Here is a 20,074-nt window from a genome sequence, read left to right as displayed (position 1 = left end):
AAAAAGATAGCATTCTGGTCAGATTAATAAACTCTCTCTAGATCACTCAAGTGCAAAGTGTGAGATGATTCCACACCTTAGCTACCAAGCCACATATCATAAAAATGCTTGTTAAAATTCATCTTACTGAGAAATTGATTAGCCAAGAAGCAATTTAGGCTTCTAATTATAAAACACAAATAGAATTTAGGAGGCAAAAATTTTAATTCCCAGTTGGCAATGCCAGTCTAAACTGAACAAAATGCTACAAGCATGAGAAGTTTAGATAACCAAAGGTGTAATTTTACCAAACCAAAACTATACCTCACAATATCCATTTAAATAACTTGGTTTGCTTTATTACTTTGAAAAATGAATTAAGTGAAGAACACCAAGAAATTCATTATTGTAACAATTTCAGAAAGAACTCCACCAACTTTGAAGTAAAGCACTGCACCATTCAATATTAGTTTTGAATGAGAGGAGCAATCACAAGATATTTTGTTTAATTCCTAAACAATATTTAGTAAGTGTGCATGACAAAATGTTAAAAAAAAACAAAAAAAAAAAAAACAGCTGATTTAATTCAGAAGAGTTTGTATCAATTACAGCTAAGATGATGGAATCAAAAAGAATATTTGATTGATAATCATGCATACTGAGAAAAGACAGATGTAAATTTAGATCAAGTCTCCCTGGACATAAAATGGCAAAAAAATTAAGCATGTAACAAAACACTTTATATTTTATCTGACATTATTCCTGCCAATGCTTAACAGCTGCAGCCCAGCCCCAAGACATAACATAGGCTACATCCCAGAAGAGATGCACAGATCCAAAAATCGCCCAGACAGACACTCTTCTTTTTCTCTCTGCACATGTGGGTCCCACAGATACAGCACAAAGATAGCCTATCATGACATTCTGCCTGCCCAGAGGTCACTTGGATTCCTCAAGCCTGCATGAGAAGGAATGGATAATCCTGCCTTGCAGGCGACAATTCCCAGTTATTGATTGGAACAGGCACTCATGAATATGAAAAGCTCAAAAGCCCCACTGACAACGGCAGCCAAGAAATTTGAACCATTGGATTCTGTTGCTCATTATTCCTGAAGTAAAACCACATGGCCAAAAGTTGCAGGCAGAAATTTAAACAAAGGAAGGGTGAGATCTTTCCAATCACTGCAGTTTTAATTAAGCTATTCAAAATGGATATCATTTGTCTCACAAGACAATGAGGAAGCAATAGCATTAACACAGTTTCTGCCCTCAAGCCAAGTCCATCAAACTGTGAAATACACAAAATGCCATGTTTTATTGCAATGAATTGCAACTATAATATGCAAGATTAGGTTACAGGTCATGGTACTTTACATACCTTCTACACATTGATATAGATAACTAATAAAAAAAAAACATAAAAATGTAGCATAAATGTAGATTTAAAAAAGAAAAAAAATAAATTTAAGTGGGGTGTAGAAACCAGTGACTTAAAGTGGTGAGTTATTTGCTTATAGATCACATGCAACTTTAGAATAATGCCATTGATCTCAGAAATACCATGAAAAATACCACAGCAGGAAAAGATTTTAACCAAAAGGTTTAATACCGGCACACTAAGATAAAGCAAGACAATAATTTAACTGGACCTTAATTTGTAACAAACCTCAGCCAGGTTTTCATTGCCTAAATGAATCTTTGGTCACAACATTAAAAAGGTGTCATGTTATGGGCAACCCTGTTGCTTGACTGCTCCAGGAGACGGGGCTTGAACCTCTGCCTGGTTCCAGCCTGGGCCTTTTTCTTCTAAACATGCTAGATTTTTCCAGATTTCCTCCCACATATTGGACAGGTTACATTATGTGTCGATTCTAAACTGACTTTCAAGTATCTGCTGTGGATGTGTACACACACGTGTTCTGAAAAGATATGGCACTCTATTCAGAGGTGGAACGGGCCCAAAAGCAGATACTGCTATGTTCTTGCTCTACAAAATATTAGAACTGAAATACTTATAAAAACTAAAACTAAGCAAAACTGTAAATCGTCATTTAGTTTAAAAATATTTGGCTTGCTCCTCTTAGTCCTTCATTGAAGCCTCACACATCCCCAGAACCTTTCAAAACCATACAGGTAACCGTCACTATATACCCATAAATGGCTGCCTCTGCTTTAGACTTTTTGAAAAATAAAATGCAAAATAAGGCATAGGATGGCAGCACATTTCAAACGTGTTGGCCTTTGTCATTTATATTTTGAAAATAACAGTAGCAAATCTATCAAAACTGAATACACCAACCTGCTCAAGATGAATGTGCCTAGCAAGCAAAAATGGAAAACGAAAAAGAATGATGTGCAAATACTTCACTGCACAGCACGCTGGCACAGCAGTTGCGATACTGCCTCGCAGTAAAGAGACCACCAGATTTCATGTCCCAGTGAAGTATTTGCATGTTCTCTACATGTCCGTATGGGTTTCTAGGTGCTCGTTTCCTCCCACTGTCCAACAACATGCAGGTTAGTGAAGTGGTAATGCTAAATTGGCTCTAGTGTGTGCTTGGAGTGTGGGGGGGTGTGTCTGCCCTGATATGGACTAAACGCCCAGGCTATGGTATGTTATTGTCTTGCGTCCTATGCCAACTGAGATAGACTCCCAGCACCACTCCCTAGTAACCCTGGTCTGGATTACAAAATGACATGATACAGTATATTCTTCACTGAATTCTAAATAACGAATTTCCATTAGATTGAGGCTACCAAAATTGGCTTGGGCTTCCTGCGACTCCGAAATGGACTAGAAAAAAATTACAAAACGAATGGATAAAACTTTACAAGAAAATCTGCAATACAGCCAGTACAACAGACAAGCCCCCTCCAAGAATTATGTAACTTGCTTATAATGTAAGGTTCACCAATAAGGAGCAGACACAAGGCTGAGCACAGTTCTGTATTGCTGTACAGTGAAGTCTCGAGGCTATTAAGGAGGTGGTTAAACAGTCATTTCCACAGTTCACCTTTGTGTAATATGTGGCTCTCAGCTCTCATACTATTCTGTAATTTAATACTCATTATGAAAGTTATTACACATTAAAACAAAATACAGAACTTTTGATTTCATGAAATGGGACAAAAACAAAAATCAATGTCTGATTACCAGAAACACCAATCTCATATAGATGAAGTTTTCAAATAATTAATGGCAAGTTAAGATTCTTCATTCGGAATATTAGACAATATCTCAAAAGTCCATATGGATGCACAAGCCAAAGGGAACCAATACACACATTCATTACACATGAAACAGAATCCCCTGCTGGTATACGTATGATGGCCAAACAGTACTAAATGGCAAAGCCCAAAGCTGCAGATTTGTATCCCACTACTTGTGCACCGTATGCCCCACAGCATGTCAATTTACCTGCCAATGTAATGTGAATGGCATGCCTTTCTGCTTACAGTACCCGTTAAATAGTTTGTCTCTCTCTCTGTAGGAAAAAAGAAAGTATACAATAACACAAATGTTTCTTTTACAGTACACGCTATTCCTGTTCCTTTTTCCTCAGAGAAGGTCTTGAAGCATCTCGTTTAGCGTAGTGGTAATGGGAAGCATCACTTTCAAAAGCCACCTTTTGTGTATCTATTGCGTGGTCGCATCAGTTATGTTAGTGGAAAAATATACTTACTAATAGCAGACATTCTCAAAAAAATGTGTGAAAATAAACTCACTTTAGCCACTTAAATCTTTTATGCATGTTGAAATAAACAGAGCAGCATCCACAAATTCCAATCATTGTTAGGGAACACAAGGCTGCCGTTTCTTTTGAGCTCATTTCTTTACTAACTGATAGTGCTGAGCACTACTAATCTAGATTAAAATGACTAGTATACTAAATGAGAATGTGGCTTAACAGAACCTGACAAAGTAAATGAGCACAAAACAACTTCTTGCTTCACAAGTAGCACATGTGCAATTCACAAGTGGCCACCATTCAACAAAGACCTCGGAGACTGCATTTAGCAGCGAATTAAATGTACAATTACGACATACACTACTGTAGTGTGTGAGGGATCATCAAGCATTCATTCCATTAAGAAAGTGAAACGGATTTAAGGCTGCGGATCTTGTCAAGGACAAGAAAAATTTGCAGCAGCCCAGTTTACAGTAAATTCACCTTACATTGTGTTCTGAAACCCAACAGTATTACACTATGTTAAGTATCCTGTACACAATTCAAAAGCATGACTCCACGTGAAGGGGCTTCCTGTTTGTGGACTACTTTCATTATTTGGAGGTATTTATTTACTGATATTTAAACTTAAAAAAATGCATGCGTTTTGCACGTTGCAAGTATACAACTGGATGACTTGACATGTGGATTATGTGACAAGAAAACTTTATGGATGGTTTTCTTTGTCTTATCGTTGCACAATGTCTCGTCTTGTTTGTGTTTTAATTTTAAATTTTAATTCTATTTTTAATGTATTATTTGCACTTCATGTTGTTACACTGTGGACCCTGAGCTTCCCAATTTTGTCTATCTGTATACTTTCATATGTTTGAGATGACAATAAAGTTTGCTTTGACTTTTTTTTTTATATTATTTGCTGCTGTCCAGCACTAGTCACTACTGCCTCTCATCAGAAAGGTTGGCATCTGATAAACTTTATTAAACCCAAGGAGAAATTTATCTCTGCTTTCCACGAACACATGCATCTCAGCCATCACTACAAACTACAAGGGGTAAGTAGCCTATTAAATAAAATTATTTCGGGTGGAGCATTCTGTAAATAAGGACTTGATGTTTATAATACTTTAGAAGGATTTTTAGTGTAGTTAATCATGAGAGACTTAGTGTCTTAACAACTGCATGAACAAATTTAAACTGATATACTGTAAGAATCTGCACTGGACTAAAATTGCAGAAACATTCTGGCAGAAACAATGTTTATTGCACTAAAAGGTAAAAGTATAGTTTTGACAAATGTCTAGAAGTATCACAACAAGATATTTCCCTCTTTCACTATTTTGGCCTGTTCAGTCAATGAGGGACTCGGCTATGAAGTTGGGGAATAACAATGGAAATGGTTATTGACCGAATAGCGTGGTCTTTATTGATCTTTCTTCAGAAAAGATAGATGGAAGTTCTAAGCTAGTCATACAATCAGCTTCCAAATAAATTGACCACTTAAGTATCCTATATTCAAACAATATTACTCAAAGCAAAGTTGAGGTATAAACCAAATACACCAGTGGCCTATTTAGAGAAAACAATGAGCAAGAATAAAAAGATTCAAGCGGCTATGATGATGCCATGATGACAGCACTGAGCAAGAATTTTAGGAATATTTGCAGTAAAATGTGAAAGCCAACATGACTTCTGAAGAGCGACAGTCCACTTATGAGGACGGTGGTGCCAAAAGATAGACAGACAGACAGACAGACACTTTATCAATCCCAAGGGGAAATTCACAAAAAAGAGGCAGTTCAGAACGCACAACCTGTAGCTTGTTGGATGCAGACCATCCACTCTCTTGTCAGAGCATCTGTGGAATGAGATAACAGAAAAACAATAACTTGTGAGGAGCAGATATCAACCACAGACTAATCTCCTAGAGCTATGGCAAACACTGAAATCCATTTGGGTCTGCATCTCAGCACCACACACACTTTCAACAACTCACTGAGTGGATGGCCCAACACATTCAGAGGAAAAGTACTGGGCCAACACTGGTATTAGACAGGCATGTTAAATAAAGTCACTACTCACTAAATATTCTTCAGAAGTCAAAGTCATAATTCAAACCAAGACTGCCATTATGTTCTGATTAAAGACATTAACCATGTGTTTAAAGATGCATAGTGCAGGGACCCTGGCCGTAGAACAGATACAGAGCAACTATAGAGCAACTTGGTCCCATGTTTCACCCAATGCTCTTTTCATGCTGCTGGATGCATTACATAACCTTTGGGTGGTGCGTCACTAAAGCAAAGGACAGGAAAGGAATAATAATGGATCTTAAAGTCTATGAAACCTACATACACTATTGCACTGGAAACTCCACAAATGCTTAGTGGATTCCTAATCTGATAAAGAGTCAGTTTCACTTGTGTGGCTTTTTTACACGTTTCAAATCAATTAGTCATTTTTTTTTCAAAAATATCGATGGTTGAGCTAGATGTTATATCAAAAACTAAGCAAGCAGTAAAAAGGTGTTTCACCCAAGACTACAGGCTTGCTTGTTCAAATGGAAACTCTCTTTTCAATAGCAGCGTAAAGGAAAATGTTCCTTATCAATGTTCGTGTTAATGACACATGCTTTTAGATGGAAAGGAAATTTATGGGAACTACCTATAGAGTGGAATGCTTTCATCTTACCATCACCAACAGCCTTTCCAAAAACTGATTAGTAATAAGACAAAGTGAAAATTGCCAAAAGCCTCAGTTCAAGTTGCCAACATCCATGACAATACAAAGTATATTTCAAACACATCAGGGGACCAAGAATCATTCGTCATTTGCTAAGCCACCAGGTTCTTTCTATATTCACACATTACTAGTTAGTAGTCTACACAGAGATGCACCCTTCTGCGCATCACGACTGATCATCAATTTTAACTCTAAAAATAACACAAACTGCACCAACTCAGTAGGGGAGGCAAATGCACATTTCCAAACAAATTGGAGAGGCCTGTGATCTGTAAAAACTTAACCACAGCTGAACCCATTACAACCAGACTGTCCTACATACCAAAAAAATGACATAATTTAAGGAAATTGTGCTTTATTATTATTATTAGAGTTTCAACAACATAAAACCAGAAGAGAATCAGAATCAGGTGGAAAAGTTATTAGCGCTGGGGTCTCCCAGTTCCAGGGCCTTGGATTCAATTCTCCCATCTAGTCAACGTCTGTATGGAGTTTACACATCTCCCCCATCACCACCTCTACATGGGATTTCTGTAGCTGTCCAGTACATTAAAAACACAGGTAGAATTGTTAATTCGCTAAAAAGGACCTACTTATGTTCTGAGGAAATGTCATCAATCGATGACCCCCCCCCCCTTAAAATTGCAATTCCACATTTGAGCCTATTCAAGTATGGCTATGCATGTGTGAGACTCTGCCCAGTGATGGACTGGTGTCTTATCCAGTGCTGAACTGGATTCAGCGGCTTTAACAATGACATCACTTATATAGGGTGCACACATTTTACATACGTGTAGCTATATAAACACATTTACTGTACACAGATACACACACACACAAAGCAATAAATCACACACATTCTAAATGGCATCAAATTAAGAACAGTGGGTAGTATGAACGCCTCACAAATCCTGTGTCTGGGTTCAAATTCTGCATGTGGTCACTATCTTTATAGAGTTTCACATTCTCCCTTTTTCTGCATTGGGTTCTTCTTTAGGAACTTTTTTTTTTTTTGTTAACTGAAACCAAATTAAGATTTCCCAAATATGGATGGGCACACGGGAAAACACTATGATAAGGTTGGTCTCTGAATCGATCCCCTAATCTTTAACATACACTACATAAAATAAACGATCACTTAATGCACCCACAACTACATTAACGTGAAAAATTGCCAAGGCAGGAGTCACCCTGTAAACTGCTGCCCAGATTATCAAGCTGATGGGAGGGCACACCTTAAGCACAATGTTTGTGGTTGCCGGTCTTGAGCAACTTACCTGAATGAATGCAACAAATACAAAACATGATACACCTACTTCCAAAGACTTTACTAATGCATTTCTGGAGTTTTTCAGAGAATCCTTGGGTACCACTGGTTTGACTTTGTGATACTCACGGAGTCCCGAATGAGGCACATTACCTGCATTGTGAGAGAGCGTCAGTTGTGGTAATACAGCCACGTGGCACAATTCCCTGAGGGTGATCCGACTCACAGGATCCTCATCATTGAGAACCCGAGCAGCTGTGCCAGGCCAAAGGGACACCCTCGTAACACCTGGCTACAGCAGATAGATGGTCAGTTCCAAAGAGTGGGACTGGACCGCATGTCTGCCTGGGGGGTTGCCAATCGGGATCCCGTGTGGTTTCGTTGTGTGGTAGATGCGGCAATGTGCTGTACCAGTGCATGCTCCACAACCGGACAAGACCTGTCAAGACTTTGGACTTCAAACCCTGAGGGTATGGGTTCAAATCCAGCTAGTGACACTGTAAGCATAAGAGAATCCTAACATGAAGTATTACTGGCTGGTTTGGCAGAAACAATGCAAGGCAAAGCAGAGAGTGTTGAGGTCAGCTGAATGTATCACTGAGTGAGCACTCTAACTTCCAGTACATGTATACCGAGCAATTCGGACCAGGCCAAAGAAATTTATGAGGGACACCAGCCATCCCAACAACAGCCTCTTCTCATTGCTGCAAGGAAAACTCTACCACTGGCTGAAGACAAGTTTAGAGAGACTGGAGGAGTTTCTGTCAAAATCTTGACTGAGGAAAAGGTCTACAACTACATGATGCTCTATTGCCAATTCTCTTGTAAGTGGTTATTTGTTTGTAATGCATACTATGCATTCATTTAACACAGTCATTTCTATTGAATTTGTAAAGATATGCTTATTGATTCTTGTTTTGCTGTCATTTTATATTCTTTAATGTACAGTTTTAGAGTTTATCAACTAAGCATTTCATAGCATATTGTACTGTGTGAATTTAACAGAATGTGACAAATACAAAATGTAACCAACTCTATCTCAAATGCTGTAAGGCCAGGATGTAAAATCCAAGTCACGGATAATGGTGTCAGCCAAGTAATAATATAATGACAGAATGGGAGGCTTCTAACCATAAGGAGAAGATAGTGACAGAAAACACAGCTCATCTATCCATCCATCCATTTTCTAACCCACTTAAAAACATAACCTACAAGTCACATTAAAATGGGAAACAGTCAATACAGTCACTACTAGCTGGATAGTTGAAAATGCAGAAATTCTCTTTTGGCTAAGGATATGGTTACTAGTAACCTAGAAAAGGCAAAAGTTTAACAATGACCCAATTCCAACTGAGGCAAAGTGGAATGAGGCTAAATGGGGTGATTTCCAAACAGTCGCAAAGGCCCCCCCCTCCCCACCCCGCGCGTGACGTCACGGAACCTAGCAGCTGGCCTCTCCCAGAAGTGCCACTATTGTTTAAAATGAACCTGTTGCTTTAAGAAGCCTGCTAACAAAAAAGGAGAGAGGAAGGGAAGAGAAGGGAAGGGAGGGGGGGTTAGCCGAGCTGCGCCAACGAGGAATTTAAAGAGTCGCAGAAGGATAAAGAAGACTTCACGTTACTTTGCTCGCAGAACTGACCAGCCAGACGACAATAGCGCAGAGACAGACCCGAGACTGCCCAAAACAGATCTGTTGAGCCCAGTCGCTTCCGTGTCTCACGATTAGAAAAGGAAGCGGCAACAACGGGGTTAAAGATCTAAATAAATAAATAAGCACGCTTGCGGAAATAAGCAAAGCATGAAGGCACTGCACATACACAAAAGCATATGTTCTGAATAACTATAAAAAAGGTAAAATAATAGTAATATATGCACAATGAGGTGCTCTGTCATGCACCCACGACCCCCAATTCCTGTTCGGCGACAGCTTGCTGTCACCGTCTGCGCGAGACCTTTCTCCGCTCCGCAGGAGAGAAAATGGTCGCTTGCCGTGCTGGCGGCTCAGCAAGGCGAAACTCCGCAATGCGACTGGAAACTGCCTCCAATCGCCTAGGCGAGCCCCCTGCTGCCGATTGCATTACCTCCCATTTACCCTTCGCGGGTACCCCAGTGAAAATTCAGTACATGCCACCATCACCACCCTCAATTCTCCACGTCTACATAGACAAATGTCACCTGAAGCAGACAGAGGTCACATCGCCCAAACACACACACGCCAAAAAAAAAAAAATACACTTCAGTGGGGTGCAGGCTATCCGACCAACGTAAAAACTAACATGGATAACCCACAATAATTCACTTGGATCGTCTTTACTGGTAGCCATTGTCACTCTAAAATTGGCGACACCCCTCCCGTTCTCTCCTTTTTGCGCTAGCTCGAGTGGCATTCCACCTCACCGTCAATAATGAAAACGTGATGAATCGACCGAGACTTCTGAGGAGAAAGTGCGATTAATCGATCTGGGGTCTGTCTCTCAAGCAAGATATGACAACAGAATTAAATAATACCCCCCCCCCCAAACACACACACCCCCTTGACAAACACAACCATCATGGTGAACACACAAAGCCCCCGATCAGCAATAAGAGGGGACATTTATAAATAAATAAATAGGCCGCAAAATTTAAGAGGGCAGGAAGGTGGACAGACTTGACCTCCCAGCGCAGCGCAGCGAGCGTGACGCGCCGTCACGACGCCAATTCCGACAGGAGAAAAAGTGGGGCGCACGGGGACTCTCGTCGAGAAAAATGTTTGATGTGGTGCTGTCTAAACACACGTACGTGCAATAACGTTCGAGTGTCTAAAAGAAAAAATAAAGATAAAGGCGGAAAAAAGCAGCAGAGTACAACAACTTAAACAAGCAGACACAGTGAACCCGGGAGAACCGATTCCGTCGGAAAGGCGAAAGTTGCAAAGCGCTTCCATTGCCAAGGCAAAGTTGCCGTGACCTCGCTACAATAACGTCTAGAACATACCATCGGGCGAACGGCTTACTTACTAATTTCTTTTGAATGATATTTCTCTTGGGTCTTTCCTTGCTCATTATGGCATCCGAATCGTGTTTGCTAAAAGACTGGCCACATGAATTCTTCTTTAAAAGGAGAGACGCTGGAAATCCTGAAATCCTGGCTTTGCCCGAAGGAGTATTCTCTCTCTCTTGCGCTCGCTCGCTCCCTCTCTCCTTTTTTTAAATCCCTCCTTATTTTTTCCTTTTAAATTCCCTTTTTCCTCGCTTGTGTTTTGTTTTCAATAACACGGGCCGGACCGCCGCTTTGTAGTAAATCCCCAAGTTAGAAATCCACGACTGCAGGAGAAAAAAACTAATCAAACAAAAAAAACATCACATCGGCAGAATGCACGTATAACCATTTGCAGTATCTTCCCTTTGTAGCCAAAAAGACGCCATTCACTATCGCTTCTCCTTTAAAAACAACAGAAGGTTAGTCGGAAGGCTGTTGGGCGCCTTTGGAAGTTACATTTTGTTCCGGAAACGTGTTAAAAGGTAGCGAAATAAATAAAAAGCTGGTAGTCACGTTTTCGCTGGAGCTTGCAGACGAGATGAATGCACTCCAGCAACACTAGGGAATCTGCACACAGCGAAGCTCTTTCTTCCAGGGTCCCGGCCAATAGGAGCCGAGGACGGGCCCAGCGGTAACTTTAAAAGGACGACAGACATAGGGACCGAGGACAAATCTACACGTTGTGTCAAAACGTAGAATTTGTCGGCTGTGACTTTAAAAGGATGACAGCTTTAGGGGGCGGCGTCAAAGATGAAAAACGATTAAAAAACGAACAATATGCTCGCGGTAACTGAAGGATAAGTTCGGTATTTTGTTAAGTCAAAATTATTTCTTCACAAGCATTAAATACGGTATGTACATTTGCATGGGGTTCTCAAGTTAAAATTATATATATGTATGTGTGTATATATACATTTTTTTTCATAGGTCTGACTCTCAATCTGATTATTTGGACGGTTACCTCTTTGGAAGGTACTGTTTCACACACACTCGTTTATTTATATATACACACTAGCCGTACCCCGCATCTACGTCCGCGTAGTAGTGAAACAGGACAGTGAGGAGGGACCTGTCTGGCTCCCTACTCCTGACGTCACGCTTCCCCCTCCCCTAGACCCGCAGCCTCAGACTCGGATTAGCGTGAATAAATCGCTCCTGCAAGCGAACTATGATTCTTAGCATGATGTGTAAAGTCACAATTATATAAAAAAATCTTGGGTTGAGATGTGATCATCTCTGAGAGATACTTTGAAGTCCCGCAAGACTACTTACACGTCACGCCATACTTACAAACAATTTCTGGAAGACACGTCCCACGAGGCAAGAAAGTGAGACAAAAGGACAGCTGCTGTACAGGCTTTTCAGTGATCGACGCACAGCGTGACAAGTAGAACAGGCAGCAAGGCAGCAGCAGCTGATCCGTCCGCATCTCCTTAGTTAAGGTGACCATCCGTCCCTGTTTTCTGGGGACAGTCCCCTTTTTTGGACAACTGTCCCCACTCAGAAACATGTCCCCATTTTGTCCCCGGTTTAAGATATTGTCCCCGGTTTTAGCTGGTTCACTTTTTTGAATGTATCTCATCACCACGATAATTTGAACTCGGCGCGCGTGCGCGGTATTTTGACGGAGGATATGCTTTACCGCATCCGAGAAATCACGTGATAAGCTTTCGCTTTGTACTCTGTAGTGTTTAGTAGTCTACGCTCCACTAGCCCCCCCCCCCCATGTCCCCGGATTGGCCCAAAAAATTCTGGTCACCTTACCTTAGTGTACGTTCAGCCTCCCTCCTCCCCCCCCCCCCTCACAACGCGAGCGGCATATATCTTGGCCACACTGGCGCTATGCAAAGGAGACAATGGGCACCAGCATAAAATGAAAAGCTAACCACTTGTGTTTCTGACACATGTTTGTGACAACAAAAGAGATTTTTATTGCATATTCCTGGCACTTTTTTTTTTCTCATGGTAAGGATACATTTTCTATTCAGTTGTGCGAGTTCTCACGTAAATAGGGAAGTAAATCAAAACAAAACCAACCACATGGCAGGACAAGTTTAATATGATTTGGTCTGTTGGGAGGAAACCCCAGCGTGAAAGTTTATTGAGCAGGAATACTAAGTGCTGAGCTATTGCGCATGGCTTTTAAAATGGCTGAATCTCATCATATTGGTGTGCTTTTATTATTTTTGTTCAAAAATGGCATGGATCATAATTTTACAATGTGTGTGAAATCACAAGGCGAGGATCAACACTCAACAACTGTTTAAGCTTGCAAAAATGACGTACCAGTGGAACCTCGGGTCACGACCATAATTTGTTCCAGAACTCTGGTCGCAACCCGATTTGGTCGTGACCCAAAGTAATTTCCCCCATAGGATTGTATGTAAATACAATTAATCCGTTCCAGACTGTACAAACTGTATGTAAATATATATTTTTTAAAGATTTTTAAGCACAAAGATAGTTAATTATACCACAGAATGCACAGTGTAATAGTAAACTAAATGTAAAAACATTGAATAACACTGAGAAAACCTTGAACAGAGAAAACTAACATTGCACGAGTTCACGCTAATAGCCTTACAAACCGCTCGCTGTAAACACTTTTTTTTAATGAGTTTTAAGCACATTTGAAAAATCCTTAATTTATACAAAAACTAACCATAAACAACCAAGAAAACTAACCTTGCATGAGTCGAGTTCTGGCATGAAGGAAGTGAGCAGGAAGCTGGGCGGACAGGAGATTACAGTTTTGAGGTAAAGTCCCTCTGCGCAATACACGTCTGACCAAGAACAATTTACTGTACAGGGAGAGACTGAACACGTGCGTAAATCATTGGCGCGTACGAACCGGAAGGGAAACAAAATAGAGCACAAAGAGTTCACATCGAATGCACAGGGAGAGACTGAACACGTGCGGAAATCATCAGCGCGTACGAACCGGAAGGGAAACTGGCTTGTTTGTCACCCGAGTGTGTGGTCGTGAACAGATGCAAAAGTCTGGCAAACTTTTTGGTCGTAACCTGATTTGTACGTGTTCCGAGACGTTCGTGACCCGAGGTTCCACTGTATTTGGTAAGTTTTTAAGCTTTCCCTTGTGCCCCATAAACTTCAATGTAAAGCGCCTGTGCGGACAAGTTATATATTTTTTTTAATTTATAGAAAAACTTTGGAACACATTTTCGCTTGGCAAATCCATATATAGCATGTTTGGGAAGAAATAACTTTGACATGAAAAATACTGAACTCATCCTTTAAAGGGCATGGTTTTAAAAATGCCAAAGTACCGTACTATTATAAAGTTAAGAGAAAAAATGTTTGAATTAGTGTAAGCCGCCATAATTGGGGTATTCCTAAGAAATGTAATGATTTTTTATTTCATGAGGTATACGCACATAATAAACATATACTAAAATGTGTGCTTCGATTTAAATTTTTAAAGGATGTATATTTTCAATTTTTATAGAAATTTTTCATTTTTTTACCCTCTAGGTCCCTATGGATCAAAATCAAAAATAACATCATATTCATAATCATTGACCACTGAAATAGTCTAAAATAATAACCTGCATGCTTATGTCTGAAATTTGTCATTTCAGATGGTTTGGACCATTGATGAAGAATCAAATATCAAATTATTATTATCACATTTGTGATCAGCAACCTCAAAATACCATAAAATGACACTCCACGTATCTGTGTTATCAATCCCCATTTTTGAGAAAAGGGGTGAATTTGACCTTTTGTATCCCATTTAGGGAGTTAACCCCAAGGGTCAGTCGTGGCATGGACAACTTCAAGTCCTTCTGATCAGGTTTGCTGAAGACACCAATTGGTCAAGTCAAGGTAAATATCCTGTGAATTTCCCCTTGGGATTAATAAAGTATCTATCTATCTATCTATCTTATTCACAGAGCACATTGTAAGCAATAGCAGTTGACCAAAGTGTTGTACGGCTTCCATAAATACACCAACAAATATATACAGTAATCCCTCACTTATCGCGGGAGATAGGTTCCAAGGCCGACCGCGATAACTGAATTTCCGCGAAGTAGGGACACCGTATTTATTTAATTATTTAACGTGTATTTGGACGTTTTTAAACCCTCCCTGTATTGTTTACAAGCCACCCTTTACTCTATTAATAACAGGGACAACTGCTAAGCAATATGAAATCAGTAGATAAGTTTACACTTACTGTATAGCGAAGTACACTTAGCAGCTTGTAGGTGGTCATGACGTCATCGACCTTGTTGCAAAGATTCCTAAAGCAGATTCCATCCAGACTACTGCCTTATCACGTCCACTTGCAACTCGTTTTGCGCCCTGGTTAAAGGACACTGCGGCCGTAGATCTTATATGCTTTTCCTCCTTTTTAAATAAAAAGGATCGTGGACTCATTGATGCTGTAATGGTGTCCTGCAGCGGTGTAGCTGTTCCCTTCCTTCAACATATCCAAAACTTTTACCTTTTCTGCAATCATTTGCATCTTCTGTTGGCGCTTGGACACGGCCCCTGAAGCAGTAGCACGTTAATGCTGAATGAGTGAGATGAGACTTCCTGGTTAATGCAGCACTCCGTCGCTGAGCCAATCAGCAGCACACAGGAACTTAACTGCGTGCTCTGATTGGGTAGCTTCTCAGCCATCCGCCAATTGCATCTCTTGTATGAAATCAATTGGGCAAACCAACTGAGGAAGCAAGTACCAGAAGTAAAAAGACCCATTGTCCGCAGAAACCCGCGAAGCAGCGAAAAATCCGCGTTATATATTTAGATATGCTTACATATAAAATCCGTGAATCTGCGAAAAGTGAACTGCGAAGTAGCTAGAGGATTACTGTAAATCAATAAAAAAAAAACAGCAAGTTTAAAAGGCTAAGGAATAAAGGGATGTGTCCTGCGGTGGGTTGGCACCCTGCCCAGGATTGGTTCCCTGCCTTGTGCCCTGTGTTGGCTGGGATTGGCTCCAGCAGACCCCCGTGACCCTGTGTTCGGATTCAGCGGGTTGGAAAATGGATGGATGGATGGATGGAATAAAGGGAGGTTTTCAGTCTGGAGTTAAAGGTGACCAAAGTTGGTGCAGGCCGTATATGAAAGACTAAAAAAGCTAAGAGGCAACTTTAGCAAAGACTCGGCCCCCTCTGAGCTCTGGTCTAGACCTTGGCACTACTGGCAACTTCTGGTCAGAGGACCTAAGTGATCGCGAGGAAGAGTATGGGCATAAGAGGTCAGTAAGATAAGAGGGGGCTAAACCATTCATAGACTGGAAAACAAATAAAAACATTTTAAACGCACTCCTGAAGCAGACAGGAAAGCCAGTGAAGAGAAGCTAATTGGTGTGATGTGATTATGTTTGCGTTTGACCGATAGAAGCACAGCCGCAGCATTCTGGTCTAGATTCCTTACTTTTTACCATTAGGGTGTCATTTTCTATGCAAAATATGGTCCAAAATGGCCTAAAATGGGGGGTTTTCAGTTCTAGAGGGGGACAATTAAGAGGGAATTCCAAAAAAACTATAACTTGCATGACTAGACAATAAGATGTGTTGAATGGTATATCGCATGTGGGGGTTTTCTTGTTCTGGTGAGTCAGGAGACGCTGGTAAAAAAAAAAATCTGAAGCGATTCCGAAGTGTTCATCAGAAATTCTTATGAACACAATAAAACTAATAAGCTGGAAAGTTGTATGAAGCACTGATTGGTACCAAACATGCGTAAATGATAATCGTTACACAATGAAACCTGAAAGCGAGTTCATAATGGATTTCTAATGTTGCTTTTCCACCAAGCAAGAACTAGTAATGAAATGATCCATGGGTGAATGTGTACAGAATACAATGAGATTCTTATTTTCATGTCCCCCCCCAACATGCAACACGTTGCCATTCTCCAGTGCCTTTGCTAAAAGAGAATGTACTACAATACAGAAGTTCATTTTATTCAACAGAAAGCATAAATCATTTTACCTGATATATTCCCTATTTCGGGTACAAGTTGATTGTAGGGTGTCCTTAGCAAAATGAAATTGTCACTTGTATGTCTTCTCAGAAAAGTTGTCAATCATACAATACCATAAAAGACACACAGAGAAAGTATGAATATTGTAGCATGCCATAAATGTATATACAATTCTACACAATACACACTCACTGAGCCAGTTGTTAGGAACACCTGTGCACCTGCTCATCCGTACGGTTACCTAATCAGCCAAATAGATGGCAATAGCACGATAGATAGAGATAGATAGATAGATAGATAGATAGATAGATAGATAGAATAACTTTATTAATCCCAAGGGGAAATTCACATACACCAGCAGCAGCATACTGATAAAAACAATATTAATTAAAGAGTGATAACAGTGCAGGTATAACAGACAATAACTTTGTATAATGTTAACGTTTACCCCCCCGGGTGGAACTAAAGAGTCTCATAGTGTGGGGGAGGAACGATCTCCTCAGTCTGTCAGTGGAGCAGGACGGTGACAGCAGTCTGTCGCTGAAGCTGCTCCTCTGTCTGGAGATGATCCTGTTCAGTGGATGCACTGGATTCTCCATGATTGACAGGAGTCTGCTCAGCGCCCGTCGCTCTGCCACAGATGTCAAACTGTCCAGCTCTTTTCTACAATAGAGCCTGCCTTCCTCACCAGTTTGTCCAGGCGTGAGGTGTCCCTCTTCTTTATGCTGCCTCCGCAGCACACCACTGCGTAGAAGAGGGCGCTCGCCACAACCGTCTGATAAAACATCTGAGGCATCTTATTGCAGATGTTGAATGACACCAGCCTTCTAAGGAAGTATAGTCAGCTCTGTCCTCTCTTGCACAGATCATCAGTATTGGCCATCCAGTCCAGTCTATCATCCAGCTGAACTCCCAGGTATTTATAGGTCTGCACACAGTCACCTCTGATGATCACGGGGTCCATGAGGGGCCTGGTCCTCCTAAAATCCACCACCAGCTCCTTGGTTTTGCTGGTGTTCAGGTGTAGGTGGTTTGAGTCACACCATTTAACAAAGTCCTTGATTAGGTTCCTATACTCCTCCTCCTGCCCACTCCTGATGCAGCCCACGATAGCAGTGTCGTCAGCAAACTTTTGCACATGGCAGGACTCCGAGTTGTATTGGAAGTCTGATGTATATAGGCTGAACAGGACCGGAGAAAGTACAGTCCCCTGTGGCTCTCCTGTGCTGCTGACCACAATGTCAGACTTGCAGTTCCCGAGATGCACATACTGAGGTCTGTCTGTAAGATAGTCCACGATCCATGCCACCAGGTATGAATCTACTCCCATCTCTGTCAGCTTGTCCCTAAGGAGCAGAGGTTGGATGGTGTTGAAGGCGCTAGAGAAGTCCAGAAACATAATTCTTACAGCACCATTGCCTCTGTCCAAGTGGGAGAGGGATTGGTGTAACATATAGATGATGGCATCCTCTGCTCCCACCTTCTCCTGGTATGCAAACTGCAGAGGGTCGAGGGCGTGGCGGACCTCTGGCCTCAGGTGGTGAAGCAGCAGCCGCTCCATGGTCTTCATCACATGTGACATCAGAGCGACAGGCCGGAGGTCGTTCAGCTCACTAGGACATGATACCTTTGGGACTGGGGTGATACAAGATGTTTTCCAAAGCCTTGGGACTCTCCCTTGTTCCAGGCTCCGGTTGAAAATGCACTGTAGAGGACTCCCCAGCTCCAGCGCACAGGCCTTCAGCAGTCGTGGCGATACTCCATCTGGACCCACTGCTTTGCTGGCATGAAGTCTCCTCAGCTCTCTGCTTACCTGGGCTGCTGTAATAGTGGGTGGGGAACTCTCTCCTATGCTGGTATCATCAGAAGGATGTGTGGAGGGTGCAGTACTCTGAGGTGAGAGTGGGTTAGGGTGGTCAAACCTGTTAAAGAAGTTGTTCATCTGGTTTGCTCACTCCATTTCTCTCTCGATGGTGACACCCCGCTTCGAGCTGCAGCCAGTGATGATCTTCATCCCAACCCACACTTCCTTCATGCTGTTATTCTGCAACTTCTGCTCCAGCTTTCTCCTGTACTGCTCCTTCACCGCCCTGAGCTGGACTCGGAGTTCCTTCTGCACACACTTGAGCTCATGCTGATCACCACCTTTAAAAGCCCTTTTCTTCTGGTTCAAAAGGCCCTTGATGTCACTTGTAATCTATGGCTTGTTGTTAGCATAGCAGCATACTGTTCTTACTGGAACTACAATGTCCATACAGAAGTTGATGTAGTCAGTAGTGCGGTCAACAACCTCCTCAATGTTCTCACTATGTGATCCCTGCAGGATATCCCAGGCCGTAGTTCCAGTCTCTCAGAGCCTGCTCTGTCTCAGGGGACCACTTCCTGAATGAGCGTGTGGTTGTAGGTAGCTCCCTCACTCTTGGTTTGTAGTGAGGCTGAAGGTATGCGTCTTTAACGTTTGCATACAGTAAGTCAATAGTCCTATTTCCCCGGGTGTTACAATCCACATACTGGAAGAAGGCAGGTAATGTTTTGTCCAGCAGCACATGGTTAAAGTCTCCAGAGATTAGCACAAGCGCCTCAGGGTGCTGCGTTTGTAGTTTAGCAACAGCAGAATGGATGATGTCACCCGCTATCTCCATGTCCGCCCGAGGAGGGATGTAAATAATAACAATAATGACGTGTCCAAACTCTCTGGGCAAGTAATAGGGACACAAACTTACGGCCAACAGTTCAAAGTCCCTGCAGCAAGTGGAGATTTTGACGTTTACATGTCCAGAGTTGCACCACCGTGTGTTCACATAGAGAGCGAGTCCTCCTCCTTTCTGCAGCTATTTGCGTCTCTGTCCGCCCTAACTGTGCTAAACCCGGGTAGCTCCACGTTAGCATCTGGGATGTTAGTTGTTAGCCACGTTTCACAAAAACACAACAAACTGCATTCTCTGTAGGTCCTGACATTTTTTACCAGTGCGGCCAGTTCATCCATCTTATTTGGTAGTGAGTTCACATTTCCCAGGATCACAGAAATCACCGAAGGCTTGTATCGCCACTTCCTCGCTAGCCGCTTAGCGCCAGCTCTGCTTCCACGATACCGCCTTCTTACCTCGTCAGATAAATAGCGAACCAGACCGGCACGGGCCTTTGTTCTCAGCGCTAGAAGTTGACTACCTGAATAGACAAGTCTCGGCGTGTAAAAATGTATAGGTCAGGAACTTCACTTAATGTTCACATCAAACACCAGAATGGGGAAAACTGTGATCTCAGTGATTTTGACTGTGACATGATTGTTGGTAGCAGACATGCTGGTTTGAGTTTTTCTGTATCTACTGATCTCCTGGATGTTCACACACAAGTCTCTAGAGCAGGGGGTGTCCAACTCCAATCCTGGAGGGCTGCAGTGGCTGCAGGCTTTCATTCTAAC

The 20,074-nt window shown here is 41.7% G+C and overlaps 2 protein-coding genes across 4 annotated transcripts in view; one reads left to right on the top strand and one right to left on the bottom strand.

The window, feature by feature from the left end:
* Positions 1-11,280, bottom strand: part of jarid2a (jumonji, AT rich interactive domain 2a) — a 293,969-nt gene extending 282,689 nt beyond the window's left edge. For 2 of the 3 annotated variants that reach the window (XM_051935491.1, XM_051935492.1), the window contains exon 1: positions 10,674-11,280. In XM_051935491.1, coding sequence (XP_051791451.1) covers positions 10,674-10,718 — 45 coding nt within the window. In that variant the 5' untranslated portion in view covers positions 10,719-11,280. The remainder of the gene's footprint in view (positions 1-10,673) is intronic. The other variant, XM_051935493.1, reaches the window with a different exon arrangement.
* Positions 1-20,074, top strand: part of tbc1d31 (TBC1 domain family, member 31) — a 1,102,325-nt gene that overhangs the window by 853,908 nt on the left and 228,343 nt on the right. The window lies entirely within an intron of this gene.

The sequence above is a fragment of the Erpetoichthys calabaricus genome, chromosome 13 (genome assembly GCF_900747795.2).
Source record: "Erpetoichthys calabaricus chromosome 13, fErpCal1.3, whole genome shotgun sequence".
Taxonomy (NCBI): domain Eukaryota; kingdom Metazoa; phylum Chordata; class Cladistia; order Polypteriformes; family Polypteridae; genus Erpetoichthys; species Erpetoichthys calabaricus.
The sequence above is the reverse complement of the archived record's forward strand: the minus strand, read 5'-3'. Positions and strand labels throughout refer to the sequence as shown.